Genomic DNA, 13378 nt, shown 5'->3' with positions numbered 1-13378 from the left:
CATGGAAATCTCTCTCCCCACAGGAGAGGTCCCACTTGAGTCTTTAGGTGGATGAGTTGCTAGGAAGCTTCCATACTTAAGGTGCAGATGAAACAGTACATTTAAAAACATTAATTTGGGGATTTTTGAAGTGATAAATCTCTAAATCCTCATGAAAATTATTTCATACGTGTTTGAGTAAAGGTTTGTTTTCTGTTGAGAAGGTAAGATAGATCAGTTTTGACGGTTCCAATTCCTGTTGTAACAGAATTTAAGCAGAATGGTGGTAAGCCCTATCTCTCTGTGATTACGGGGAGAGGAAACCACAGCCAGGGAGGAGTTGCTCGCATCAAACCAGCTGTCATTAAATACCTCACAAGCCATAGCTTCAGGTGAGTATAGATTTCTGTTATCGATAATGGCAGTTGCCCATATGCAGATGGTAAACACTAATAGTTTGCTCAGAACAATTTGTTAAAATAGTTAACTAAATTTAACCATCTGATTCTAGCCGTAAATTCATGACTAGATTATAACATTCCTTTCTAGATTTATGATGTCCACTAAACCAGAAATGAAAGAAAATTGTTTGTTGTTGAAGTAATCATTCGACAAAACTATTTCTATCATAAATTAAAAATCTAAAAGAAAATAAGTGTATTTGTGTTTTTTTGATAATGTATCATTCAAGGTAGTTAGATTATACATATCATAGTTTAAGGTTGCTGTTTAATTAATTCCTTTGAAAAGAAATAACATGTCTATGGATTTTGGAAGGAGTTGGAGCTTCTGCTAAAATGTGGTTATAATTTGGATGTATTTAAGCATTAGTGGAAATCTCCAGTCAGTTACGAATTTATACATCTTTATAAATTAAGTGCCATTATTGATCTTAGCTGGCAAACATGAAATGTCCTTTTTCATTAAGTGGTTATGAGGAATCTAAGTACCCTCCTTCCCTTACTTCTAGTTTCAATGAGTGTAGCATATTTTGTTTATGTCATGTAATGAAATGTTGGCTATATTATAGAAAATGGTAGTGTTAATTCTGAGCATGAAAATAGATGACATTTTAGAGTTACTTTTGCAAAAGGAGTAGTTAGACCAGAACATTATCATGTTGGGATTAATGATCTGTTTTAGAGACATGTTTCTTTAAATTTCACAGTGAGGGAGTTGAAAGCATTTCATGGCCTGATGAATCAGACTTACCTATTAGAGATTTCTTGGTACTGTTACAATGCATAGAAATAATGTAATGCACACATCGTCTTATCCTTCATACAGCGTGCTGTTGTTCATGAGGGTCAAATTCAGGCTTGAGAATTTTAAAAAATCTTAAATTGTAATAACTACTAAATTAGGAGTAACCCCCAGCCTTAGTCATGTATTTATGTTGACAATGGATTAAAAGGAACATAAGCATAGATATTAGTCCTGGATTTAACTTAAAGGAGAGTATTTTGATAGTGAATATTATGTTTACCATAGGCACTTGAATTGATTACAAGATTATGTTTCTTAATCAGTTTGAAATTCTTATCTTTAAAATAACTCTTTTTTTCATTTCTGCAGGTTCTCTGAAATTAAACCTGGGTGCTTGAAAGTCATGCTAAAGTAAAATAAATGTCCTTGACTTAAAAATGTGAAGGTTTGTAGGTTAAAATTAGTTTTATTTGCAGTAATTTAGTCAACTGTACTGTAAATGTGTGTTTTATTAGAAGTAATGTCCAGTTATAAAACAGAAAAACATTATGTTTTTCAAAATTCAAGAGAAGTTTAATTTTTTACTGAATCACATGCCAAATATGTTGTCTATTAAAAGTATTAAAGAGAATTTTTACTGATTACAAAATATCTAAGAAAATTATCAGCTGCAGTTTTAAAGATTGAAATGCTCTGATTCTTTCTCAGACAGAAAATGTAACCTTTATATTAATTGTTGTTTGACATTTAGTAAAGTCTTAAAGGCTTCTATGAGAGGTATTTAAAGTGCTTTGAGACCTGGTTCATGCCCTTCAAAGGCTTGTATTTAAAAAAGAAGAAGTACTAGTACCAGCAGTAATGAAAGAAAGGAGATCTAACAAAAACACTTGAGTGCTTTTTGATTTCAAAACAATACAAAAAAAATCATTTTGCCGTATCCTACAGGAAGGAAGACATGCTGTTGCACTTTCTTCTGCTTTGTATATGATCGTGATCTCTTACCTTTTGTTCCTTTGTTCTGTGTGTGTACATTTTCTAGGAGTAAAGTTGGAGTCTGAGATTATATTGCAGTTTTATACCTTCCATAGGCAGGCAAGTTTTCAGAGAAGGAGAAATGGTTAGATATCTACCAAGTGCTGCTGTCTTATAAAACTGCTTCTAGTCTTATAGAACTGTCTGTGTAAGTGGTATTGAAGACAGTACTAAAGAGCTATATTTTGTATTTGAGGCATGTAATTTCTAAACTACAGTAGGTCAAAATCCTATTAACTTAAATAGATATAGAAAACATTTTTGATATAATCATAAAAGAAATTCTTACAATTTAAAAGTTTTTTACCTTTATTTTTAAAAAGAACCAACTTTCTGAAAGGAAACTTTCATTGACTTCTGTTTTTTGGTAAGCTAAAAAGTCCTGTTAGTATGTCAGTTATAATTTCCTTTACACAAGTTTAGTGTGGCGAAGTATAATTTTCCAATGTGAGACACTGGCTTAAATAAATTTGACTTTGGATATGAAGGATATTTTCAACATATGTAATTTTAGCAAACAATTGTATTGCTTTTTGATAGGCTTAAAAAATTATTTGGATCAGGAATGATAGGATTGAGCTATTACTGAAAGAATCCTGAATTTCAGAATGGTTTCCCAAAAGAACAGACATTTTAATGAAAATGAAATTCAAAAAATGTTTTTATATAACATGAAAGCATGCTTATAAAAGAAGAGCCATATCATTGAATTTATTTCCACAAAAATAAAAATATATGTTTATTACTTAGAAATAGTGACTGATATTGAAGTATTATTCACATTTGTTATGTTTGTGGTAATTTGTTAAAAAAAAGAAAAGAATGCCAACAGTTTGGTATTATGTTTTTTGTGATGTCTAGAAGAATTGTATACACTAAAAATAAAGCAATTCCTTTCAGCAACTTATTATAAAACTACAACTGTTAATGAAATAAAATCTTTCTATGTATAAATTGATACGATTTAAGAAATGTGAATAACAATACTAAAACCTAGAATTATTCTAGTGTGTGCAGCTGCATACTCATTTTCTGTGTTTTTATATTTCCTTACCCAGTTTTAAAAAAAACATCATTTTTGAGCACTTCAGCTAGACTTATTTCAGTATTATTTGTTATAATTATGATTGACGCGGGAGCAGTCAAAAAGAACAAGAGGTGGGGTATTTTGTGGGCAGAAACCAAATGAAAGAACCTATGTTTTGCACTGTATCAACTCTAATTTTATGCTTTATTTCGGTAAATCTAGGGTATTTCTTCTTAATCATCATTCATAAACATATAGGCAAACTTTGAGCATCATAAATGTTTTTATGAAGTTGTTTAGTACCAAACTGCCTCCTACCCCACTATGTAGCATAGTTTAACCAACACATAATTATGAAAGAAAATTTTATAATTGCCCCTTTCTTGTTTTGCCTATTTCTAAATCCTGTATGCCAAAGGTAAACAGAGTTTGAGGATTATCAAATTTTTCTCTTTTGCCCATTTCTAAATCCTGTGTGTCAAAACTAATGATAATGTGGGGATTATCAAAGTTTTCATGTATGTATTGGTATATTTGTGCTAATATATGGCTTATTAGAATGGCTCTTTGCAAAGTTATTATTATTTTAAAAGTATAACACTTCTGTAATTTGGAAGAGTTTAGTAGCAGTTATAGTCTTTGAATAGTCTCTTACCAGTATGTACCAGGGGAAAAAGAGAACTAATGTGGAAACCACAGGGAAAGCGGGGTTGGACTGAGGGGACTCTTAACAGTATTTCCAGCTATTCATTTCCTTCCTTCAACAGGAGAATGGAAGCATGTTGTCTTACATTTATTGGCTGTTCATATATCTCTATATTGTTTTCAAGTTGAGATTTCTTCAATTTATTAGTGTTTCAATACTACTTGCAATTCTAAGGCCTTTAAATGTAGGACATATTGTATAGTAGAAATCCTGACTTTAAAGTGTCTTGTGTATTATAACACATTTTGAGAAGAAAAGCTAAATAATTCTGTTGGATTGTTTCCAATCCTTTATTTTGGTCTTTTTCTTTTTAAATTCAAGTGTTTTGTATGCTTAGAAAAAGGACATGTATAAAAGCAAGATTGGTTATTTCTAAGCTGGAAATTGGAAACTTTGAAACTCAGGAAATTGCTCTGACAATGTTTTAACTGCTCTCAATTTAAGAAAATGACAAAATGTATAAAAAAGACACAGAAATAATGTGTGCTGTTTTTTCCAAGTGCTTTTTCTAAGTGCTTTTCCATTGTGCAATTGAGGTGAAGTTTGATAATTTTTCTGTGTAGTGGTTAAATATTGCTTATTTTTATTTACATGGTAAAGAAAACAGATTTAAATGTTTGCGTGGCCAAAAAAAATTGTCATTTAAAAGGTAAAGTAAGTTTGTGTAGAATGTATGTTAATGGTGCTTATTTTTAAAATGTAATTCAAGTTTACAGTGTTACTTAATGTCTCTTTGCAGAATTTATTAGAGAAATAAGGCTAGAATACATCTACATCCCGAAGAGGTTTTTATAACTTCACATTACATGATGATGAATTTTATTATTTTCCTTAAAGTTGAGCAATTGAATTTTATGGCCCAAATGATGAACCCTGATTAACAAATGATTGAATTAACCATGAGACTTCTCATTAAAATATATTGCAGCTGTCAGTTGGAGAATATATTATAAAATTTTCAGATAGTATATAAGAAACAAAATACTTTTATTTGTACTATAAAGAAAATGTAATTTTGCTCTTAACTCTGTACTTTTTTATTGAAAATGTTTTATAACTTTGCTTTTAAAATTTCTTATGAAATCATATGAAAATTACATACTTAATTTAATAAAATACTTTAACCACTGTCTAGCGTGAGGATATCCTTCATTTGATGTGGTAGGGTTAGTGGTTTAAATATTAAAATATATGTGTATGTGTAACTTTGTAATTTCAAGGGAAAAGGGTCAAAAAATTTTCATTTTTGTACTGCACCTTTTATTCTAGTTTAAATTATTTTGCTATAGCAAATAGGGGTCTACTTTTGAACCAGGTAAATGGGTTAGCTAGGTTTGTCTTTTCATAACCTTATATCTTTTGACTGATGTCAAAATTAAGAATTGCATCTCTAAAGCATTCAAGTAATACTTTAATTAATATTAAAGACCTTTGAACTTTATTCACCTCCAAAGCAGAATAATTTACTCATTTAGCAAGGACTTAAAAATATTTATTCAACAAACATTTATTGAGCATTTGTTACTAGGGATACAAAGTGAGACAGACAGAGCTTGTATCCACAGGTATCTTACAGTCTCATCAACTATTTTGTGTATAGTGATTTATATGGTGGAACATTTTTCATATACATTATATTTTAAGACTCAAGAGAATTTTATTACATAGGTGTGTTGCAAAAGCTTAGACTGATTTGCCTAGTTAGTGACGGAGGTAAGACTTCAACTTAGATTCTCTGACTCCTAGTATAGAGCAACAGCATTTGTCATAACAGTAAAAATAATTACTGAAAAAGAGATAATATCCTATTATCCCCAACTGAGAGAGATGTGGCTCCACAGTATATGTCTATGAAAGTCTGTCGTTTATAAATCTGCCTTCCTCCTTTATCCAGGGGAAGCTGGTATCATGGATTTTCCCAATGGCAAAGATAAAAAAGTTCATTTTTCTCTTAATTTAAAATTCAGAGATACAGAGAATCCAGGACTGATGGGCATGCTCCTTTCCACTTTTTTGGGGGATCTAGGATCCTTTTAGCTCACCACTCTACCATATCCAAGGTGTGGTTCTCATTTTCCTAAAGCAGTGTGGGTGGCTACAGCTCTGATCATTGCATCTACGTTCTGTTGGAGGGAAGACAAAGAAGGGAGCAATAGGCAAGTGCCATGATCTTTTATAGAAGAATTATGGAAGCTGCCACAGGGCACTTCCACTTACATCTCATTGGCCAGAACTCAGTCATGTGGTCACATCTAGCTGCAAGAGAGGCTGGGAAATTGTCTTTATTTCAGACTGCCAAATATTCAGCTAAAATTTGGGCATTCTCTTGGAGGAAAGAGAATGTATATTAGGGGAATGAAGAGCGGTTTCTGCCACATCATTTTTGATTACTGAATGCAAGTAATGTGAAAATTAGTTCTTACATGTTTATTCAACAGATCTTTGTTGATGACTACTATGTGCTAGGAATAATAAAAAAGAAATCACAGTTGTATGTATTTAAACTTAAATATTCAAATAGTAACCAACATGGCTGATGGAATGGGTTTTCAGTTGATGATTTAACTGCTAGTGGGATCACTTTTAATCTAATAACTCAGTTGTGGCAACTAGATTAAGTACATAAGTTATTTCTAGTGATACTGCTTAATATATTTGCATAGTGACTTCTGTGTTTTCTTCAACATTCATTAATCACATCCATGTGTACAAGCAGTACTTGGTACAAGTGATGTAAAGCTAAATAAACTGGGGTAGGGAGATGTAAACATGTAAATGTCCTAAGAACTAGAAGCTGTGTATAAAGAATTGTGGAAGCATTGTGGGGAATAAGTAATTCTTTTTGGAGGTGGTAAACTTGAACTTTGCTCTCTTGATTGAATTTTTAAGTGACTTTTTGTAGGGAAAAGATTAAACACTGCAAATTTATGGCTTTTGTACATGTATAACCATACAATTGTACCTTTCATAGGTTCTGGAGCGCTTCTCTGGGTAATCTCAATTTAAATTTAATTTTGTGACTGGTGTAAGACAGTGGTCCAATTTCATTCTTTTGCATGTGACTATCCAGGTTTCCTAACACCATTTATTGAAGAGAGTATCTGTTTCCCCTTGAGTATTCTTGGCTCCCTTGTCAGATGTTAGTGGGTTTATTTCTGGGCTCTCTGTTGTGTTCTGTTGGTCTGTGTCTGTTTTGATGATTGCTATAGCTTTGTACTGTAGTTTTAAATCAGGAAGTGTGATGCCTCCAGCTTTGTTCTTTCTCAAGATTGCTTTGGCTATTCAGGATCTTTTGTGGTTCCATACAAATTTTAGGATTGTTTGTTCTGTTTCTGTGAAAAATGCCACTGGAATTTTGATAGGGATTGCAATGAATCTATAGATGGTTTTGGGTAGTATGGACATTTTAATGTTAACTCTTCTGATCAATGAGCATGAGATAATTTTTCCACTTATTTGTGTCTTCAGTTTTCTTTCATCAACCTCTTATAGTTTTCAGTGTACATATCTTTCACTTCCTTGGTTACATTTATTCCTAAGTATTTTATTGTTTTTGATGCTATTGTAAATGGGGTTGTTTCCTTTATTTCTTTATCAGATAGTTCATTGTTAGTGTATAGAAACACAACTGCTTTTTGTATGTTGATTTTGTATCTTGCAGCTTTACTGAATTCTTTTATTAGTTCTAACAGTTTTTGTTGGTGTGTTTAGGCTTTTCTATATTAAGATTATATCATCTGCAAACAGACAGTTTAACTTCTTCCTTTCAGATTTGGTTGCCTTTTATTTCTTTTTCTTGAATAATTGCTCTAGCTAAGATTTCAGTACCGTGTTGGGTAGGAGTGGTAAGAGCAGGCACCGTTGTCTTGTTCTTGATTGTAGAGGAAAGGCTTTCAGCCTGTCACCATTGAGCATGATGAGTCACCTTGGCTTCAGCTTTCAAAGTCTCATTGGGGAGCAGTGAGAAAAGACAATGGCCAGCAAACCTGGAGGCTAAGAGACACCCCATAAATATAGCACCTGAAGGGGCTTCACCCTTAGTGGGGATGAATCAGAAGTAATTTTTCCCTTCTCCCCTTTCCCACTGCCAAAAGACTGCAAGGACTCAGTCTTTTGGACTGCAAAAGACTCAGTTGCCTTGGCACTGAGCAGAACAAGAGACCAAAAAAAAAAAAAATCTTAAAAACTTAAAACCACTACTGGCCCTCACAGATTAGCAGCCCAAAGTCACATGACCTAGGTAGTCCAAAAAACTTCAATGAATTGAGTTTGAAGAGGTTCCAGCCTGATAATGCCACCATTAGCTGCCTGGCAGAGGCAAATGCACATCTTCTCAGGGAGAATACACCTTCATCTTGGTGGATTAAAAAAAAAAAAATCCCACAAGTTATTTCCAAGGAAAACAAGCAGTTTATAATAGAAAAAAATAACCAAGCATACAAGGAACTAATTCACCGAGAGTGCCAACTAGTAGAGATAAGAGAGCAGAAACAGACATGTAAAAACTGTCTTCATTGTCAACAATAGATTAAAATATAATCATAAAAGATATATCCTATGTTCTTAATGACCATATATGCAGAAATCCTAACAAAACACTACAAAAACAAATCCAGTGATATATAAAAAGGATAATATATCACAACTAAGTGGGTTTTACAAGGATATAATTTACCACAGTAACAGAAGGGGAGAAAAAAGGAAAAAAATCATATGGTTAACTTGTTAGATATGGAAAAATTATTTGATAAAATTCAACACCTATCATGGTAAATTACTTCAGATAATTAAGAATAGAATGGAATTACTTTAGTCTGATAAAGAATATTTAAAAATCACAAACATATTTAAAGGTAAAATATGGAAATCTTGCCTCCTGAGATCAGGAAACTAGATCTATATGAATTAAAATCAAACTGGATTCCTACCTAAACATATACATAGGTGGGCTCCAGAAGGATTAATGATTCAATTGTGACAGGTGAAGCTATAAAATTGTGTCATCAATTTTAAGAATCACGATTTATTATTTCTGAAAATGGGATGAGCCTTACCATAGATTTTTTACAAATTGCCATTGGCCGTTTTTTCCCACAATTAAACATCTCTGATATCAGTATGCATCTTCATATACTGCATCTGAGATTTCATTAAATATGGAAAAGAGTTTTGGAAAACATCTTTGTCACGTAGGGATGGGGAGGAATTTAAAACACCTAGAAACAAAAGCCATAAGGCAAAACTGTGATGCATTTGATAACAAAATTAAGGTTTTCTGCCCAATGAAGAACATCATGAGTGACAATAGAAAATATTTGCAATGTCTGAGGGACAAGGAACTAGTTTCTAAATATAGAGGAACTCTGGTAAAAATAAATCTAATAGGAAAATGGTCAAAGAATATGGTAAGGCCGTTTACAGAAGGGGACACTCTAAAAGCCAGCAAGCCAATAAACAGATGCTCAAGTTTATTCCTAATAAGAGAAATACAATTAAAATAAAAATGAGGTATTCTCTCACACTTATTAGTCTGGCATAATGGAAACCTGGACAATGCTACATGTTACTCTCATGCACTACTGCTGAGAGACCTGGAGAGCATTCTCGTAGTGCTTAGTTGAGTTTAAATGTTTATATATCCTATGGCACAGCAGTTGTACTGCTGGGGGGTGTATCCCTAAGGAATTTCTACACAAGTTCACAAGGATGCAGGAAATTGGAGGTAATTTAGGTTTTCATTACTGGGAGAATGTGAAGGTGGTGGATAATACACTATTGAGTACTGTGAAGGAGTTAGAATGGGTAATGGTGTACACACAGCAGTGTGGATAAATCTTAAAAACAGTGCTGTGTGGGAAAAAAAGATATATAGCACAATACTATTTATGTAAATTAAAAATACATACAAAACAACAATGCATGTTTTACAACACATAACAATGATACACATGCAAATACAAAGTTTGCCTGGGGGTGAGGAAAGGATATGGAAATGAGGAAGGCAGCAAAAAAGGAATAAATCAATAAAATGTAGGGGCCTTACACAGAACAAAGGTGATAGTTGCCATGAACTAGGGAGAATGACTAACTCAACCCTCTGCTATGAAATCCGCTAAATAAATAACTTGGTGGGCTGGGTGTTGGGGGGAGGCCAAAGTCTGCTTGTTTCTAGAAACTGATTGCTTAGACATGCTTTAGTTTGGTTTGGGTTATCTTTGCCCAACTTCTGCTAACGCTAAAATTGCATGGTAGGGCCAATGGTTACAGTAATTGAGATCTTCTGAAAAAATACCTGGAATTGTTCTTGTTCTGTTAACTGAACCCTGACTAATAATACAATGAGGTTGCTAAAATTGCTTAGCCAGGTTAGTAAAATGAAGTAAAGAAGAGGTTATCCAGGATCTTAAGCTATTTAAATCTTACTGGAAACGGCAAGCTTCCCAGAAACAATGTAGACAGTAAATAGTGTATCTCTTGGGAGACCTGTGCTTGGCCGTAGCAGTCAGAAATGAAAACAGATTTTTTGGGTAGTTAGACACATGTTGTAATTTTGAGCAAACAGTTCCGGAAGCCATTATCCAAATGGCCTTTGGGAGGTTTCCGACTATCAGCTTTATATAAGCTAAAATCAACAGTCTAAGAAGCTCAGACTTACAGTTTATCAAGAGAAAAGGAAGACACGTTTTACCTGGGCTGTCATAATAAGCTAATGAATTGGCTTCTCTTTAGGTGGATCGTGGTAATACTACCTCTTTGGAGTACAGTTAATTAAAAGATCAATTGGGTAATACTGTTACGAAAGATTTCCTGCCTTTGATGGGTCAGGTTGTTTATCCCCATTAACTGTATAGTTGTGGTCCCATCTGATTGAATGCAGAATATTATGTTTTTGTTTTGGGTTTTTTTTAGTGGCTTCTACTATCCCAGAAAGGTATCTAATACATAGAACCAGTTGCTCAAAAATCAGTGGAAATCACCTTATATTGTCAAAAACAAAACCAAATTCAACCTAAATCTGACCAAGCCTATAGATCCAACACGCAATTTGTAGGAATTACAGAAGACAGAGGAATATGTTAACACCGTGGGATACAATCATCAAAATACAGACTGTGGGAAACTCTAACAACACAGTTTCTTCAAAAATTACAAACAGAAGAAAACGAAAAAAACACAAATGGAAAGGGAACCTATACACTGAGATTTAAGAGGCATATTAGCCAACTGCAATTTGCAGTCCTTATTTGGGTGCGGGTTCAGAAAAAAAAACTATGAAAACTTTTATGACAATAACAAGACAATTGGCAATGTGAAGATTGATTGGTTACTTAATTATATGAAAGAACTTTTTTGTCTTTCTTTAGGGATGATGATACTGTGATTGCATTAGGAAAACCCAGTCTTGCTTCTTGTGTGTTTCTTTTCTGTGTGTCTCCTTTACTATTCACACAGAACACTTCACTTCTGGTCACCAAGTGTGTGGTTTTTGCCCACACCAAGCAATTGCCTGTGACACCAGTGGGTGTTCTACAATTCAACTCAATTTGACACTATCTACCCAGAGATAGAATCAGATTCCACAGGTTAAGGGCTCAGTCTCACAAGACTTACCCGCCCCCTCCCCCCGACTTCAGATGACAATCACAAGTAGTAGGTCCCCAGGTTACCCACAACTTTTTTTTATTAATAAATTTATTTATTTATTTATCTTTGGCTGTGTTGGGTCCTCGTTGCTGCGTGCGGGCTTTCTCTAGTTGCGGCGAGCGGGGGCTACTCTTTGTTGCAGTGCGCGGGTTTCTCATTGCGGTGGCTTCTCTTGTTGCGGAGCATGGGCTCTAGGTGCGTGGGCTCAGTAGTTGTGGCTCGTGGGCTCTAGAGCGCAGGCTCAGTAGTTGTGGTGCACAGACTTAGCTGCTCCGTGGCATGTGGGATCTTCCCAGACCAGGGCTCAAACCCGTGTCCCCTGCATTGGCAGGCAGATTCTCAACCAGTGTGCCACCAGGGAAGCCCCTACCCACACTTTTGTCTGACCTGGCTACATATTGAAGGTTCTCACGACCCTCTCCTCAATTTCAATTAATTTGCTGGAGTGGCTCACTGAACTCAGTGGCTCACTGAAGCACTTCCTTATGTCTACTAGGTTATTAAAGAACATGGTAAAGGATACAGATGAACAACCATGAAGAAATACATAGGGCAAGGTCTGGGAGGGTCCTGAGCTCAGGAACTTCTGTCCCTGTGGAGTTGGGGTGTATCACCCTTCTGGTGAGGAGGTGTTCACCCACCTGGAAGCTCTCTGAGCCCCATTGTATTGGGATTTTATGGAGGCTTCCTCACATGGGCATGATGAATTTTTAAATTTTTTTCTTTATTTTTGGCTGTGTTGGGTCTTCATTGCTGCGCACGGGCTTTCTCTAGTTGTGGGGCTACTCTTAGTTGCGGTGTGTGGACTTATTACTGCGGTGGCTTCTCTTGTTGTGGAGCACGGGCTCTAGGCACGTGGGCTTCAGTAGTTGCAGCACGCAGGCTCAGTAGTTGTGGCACATGGGCTCTAGAGCACAGGCTCAGTAGTTGTGGCACACGGCCTCAGTTGCTTTGTGGCATGTGGGATCTTCCCAGACCAGGTATTGAACCCATGTCCCCTGCATTGGCAGGCAGATTCCCAACTACCGCGACACCAGGGAAGTCCCTGGGCATGATAAATTTTAAACTCTGTTTCCATCCCCTCTCCCCTCTCTGGAGGATAAGGGGTGGGACTGAAAATTCCAAGCTTCTAATCATGACTTGGTCTTTCTGATGACCAGCCCCCATCCAGGAGGCCACCCAGAGTCACCTCAGTAGAATAAAAGATTCTCCTAGTGCTCTTATCACTTAGGAATTTATAGAGCTTTTAGGAGCCCTGTGTCAGGGACAGGGTCAAAGACAAATATTAGAATAAGAGATGCCCCTCATGTTCTTATCACTTAGGAAATTACAAGGGTTTCAAGAGCTCCTTGGTGCCAGGAACCAGGGGCAAAGACCAATATATATTTCCCAATCTCGCAGTGGTTGTATTTTTTTAAAGAGTCTTTGCTTTTTGAAAAAAAGATACATATTTACATAAAATGATAATGATGTCTGGGATTTGCTTGAAAATAAGATAAATTGGGTGGCGGTACTTATGAAATAAGATTGGCCTAAGTTGGTAAATGTTCAAGCTGGGGATTCATTATTCTATAATGCCTACTTTTGAAAGTATTTAAAACTCTATAATAAAAAATATATTTTAAAAAGTTGGTAGAAGAGCTGAAGAAGTGGATTCTAGACTTGGCTCTGGGAATGACTTCCAGAATACAGCAGAATTAACCTGCCATAGTAGCTGCCACCTCTGTCATTATTAAAAGATGGGCAATCAGGAGGCTACTATGACTTACTCTCAGCATACCCAG

General features: G+C 35.1%; 1 protein-coding gene across 14 annotated transcripts in view; it reads left to right on the top strand.

The window, feature by feature from the left end:
• Nucleotides 1–13378, top strand: part of N4BP2 (NEDD4 binding protein 2) — a 107027-nt gene that overhangs the window by 75409 nt on the left and 18240 nt on the right. For 13 of the 14 annotated variants that reach the window (XM_082390406.1, XM_082390409.1, XM_082390397.1 and 10 more), the window contains 2 exons: nucleotides 248–371; nucleotides 1555–5079. The exons of the other annotated variant lie outside the window; for it this stretch is intronic. In XM_082390406.1, the coding sequence (XP_082246532.1) occupies nucleotides 248–371; nucleotides 1555–1600 (170 nt within the window). In that variant the 3' untranslated portion in view covers nucleotides 1601–5079. Of the gene's footprint in view, nucleotides 1–247; nucleotides 372–1554; nucleotides 5080–13378 lie in introns of those variants that run through there. 14 annotated transcript variants of the gene reach the window in all.

This window comes from Balaenoptera borealis (assembly GCF_965194805.1).
Source record: "Balaenoptera borealis genome assembly, chromosome: 4".
NCBI classification, from domain to species: domain Eukaryota; kingdom Metazoa; phylum Chordata; class Mammalia; order Artiodactyla; family Balaenopteridae; genus Balaenoptera; species Balaenoptera borealis.
Note: the sequence above shows the minus strand (reverse complement) of the source record. Positions and strands in the feature narration are given on the sequence as shown.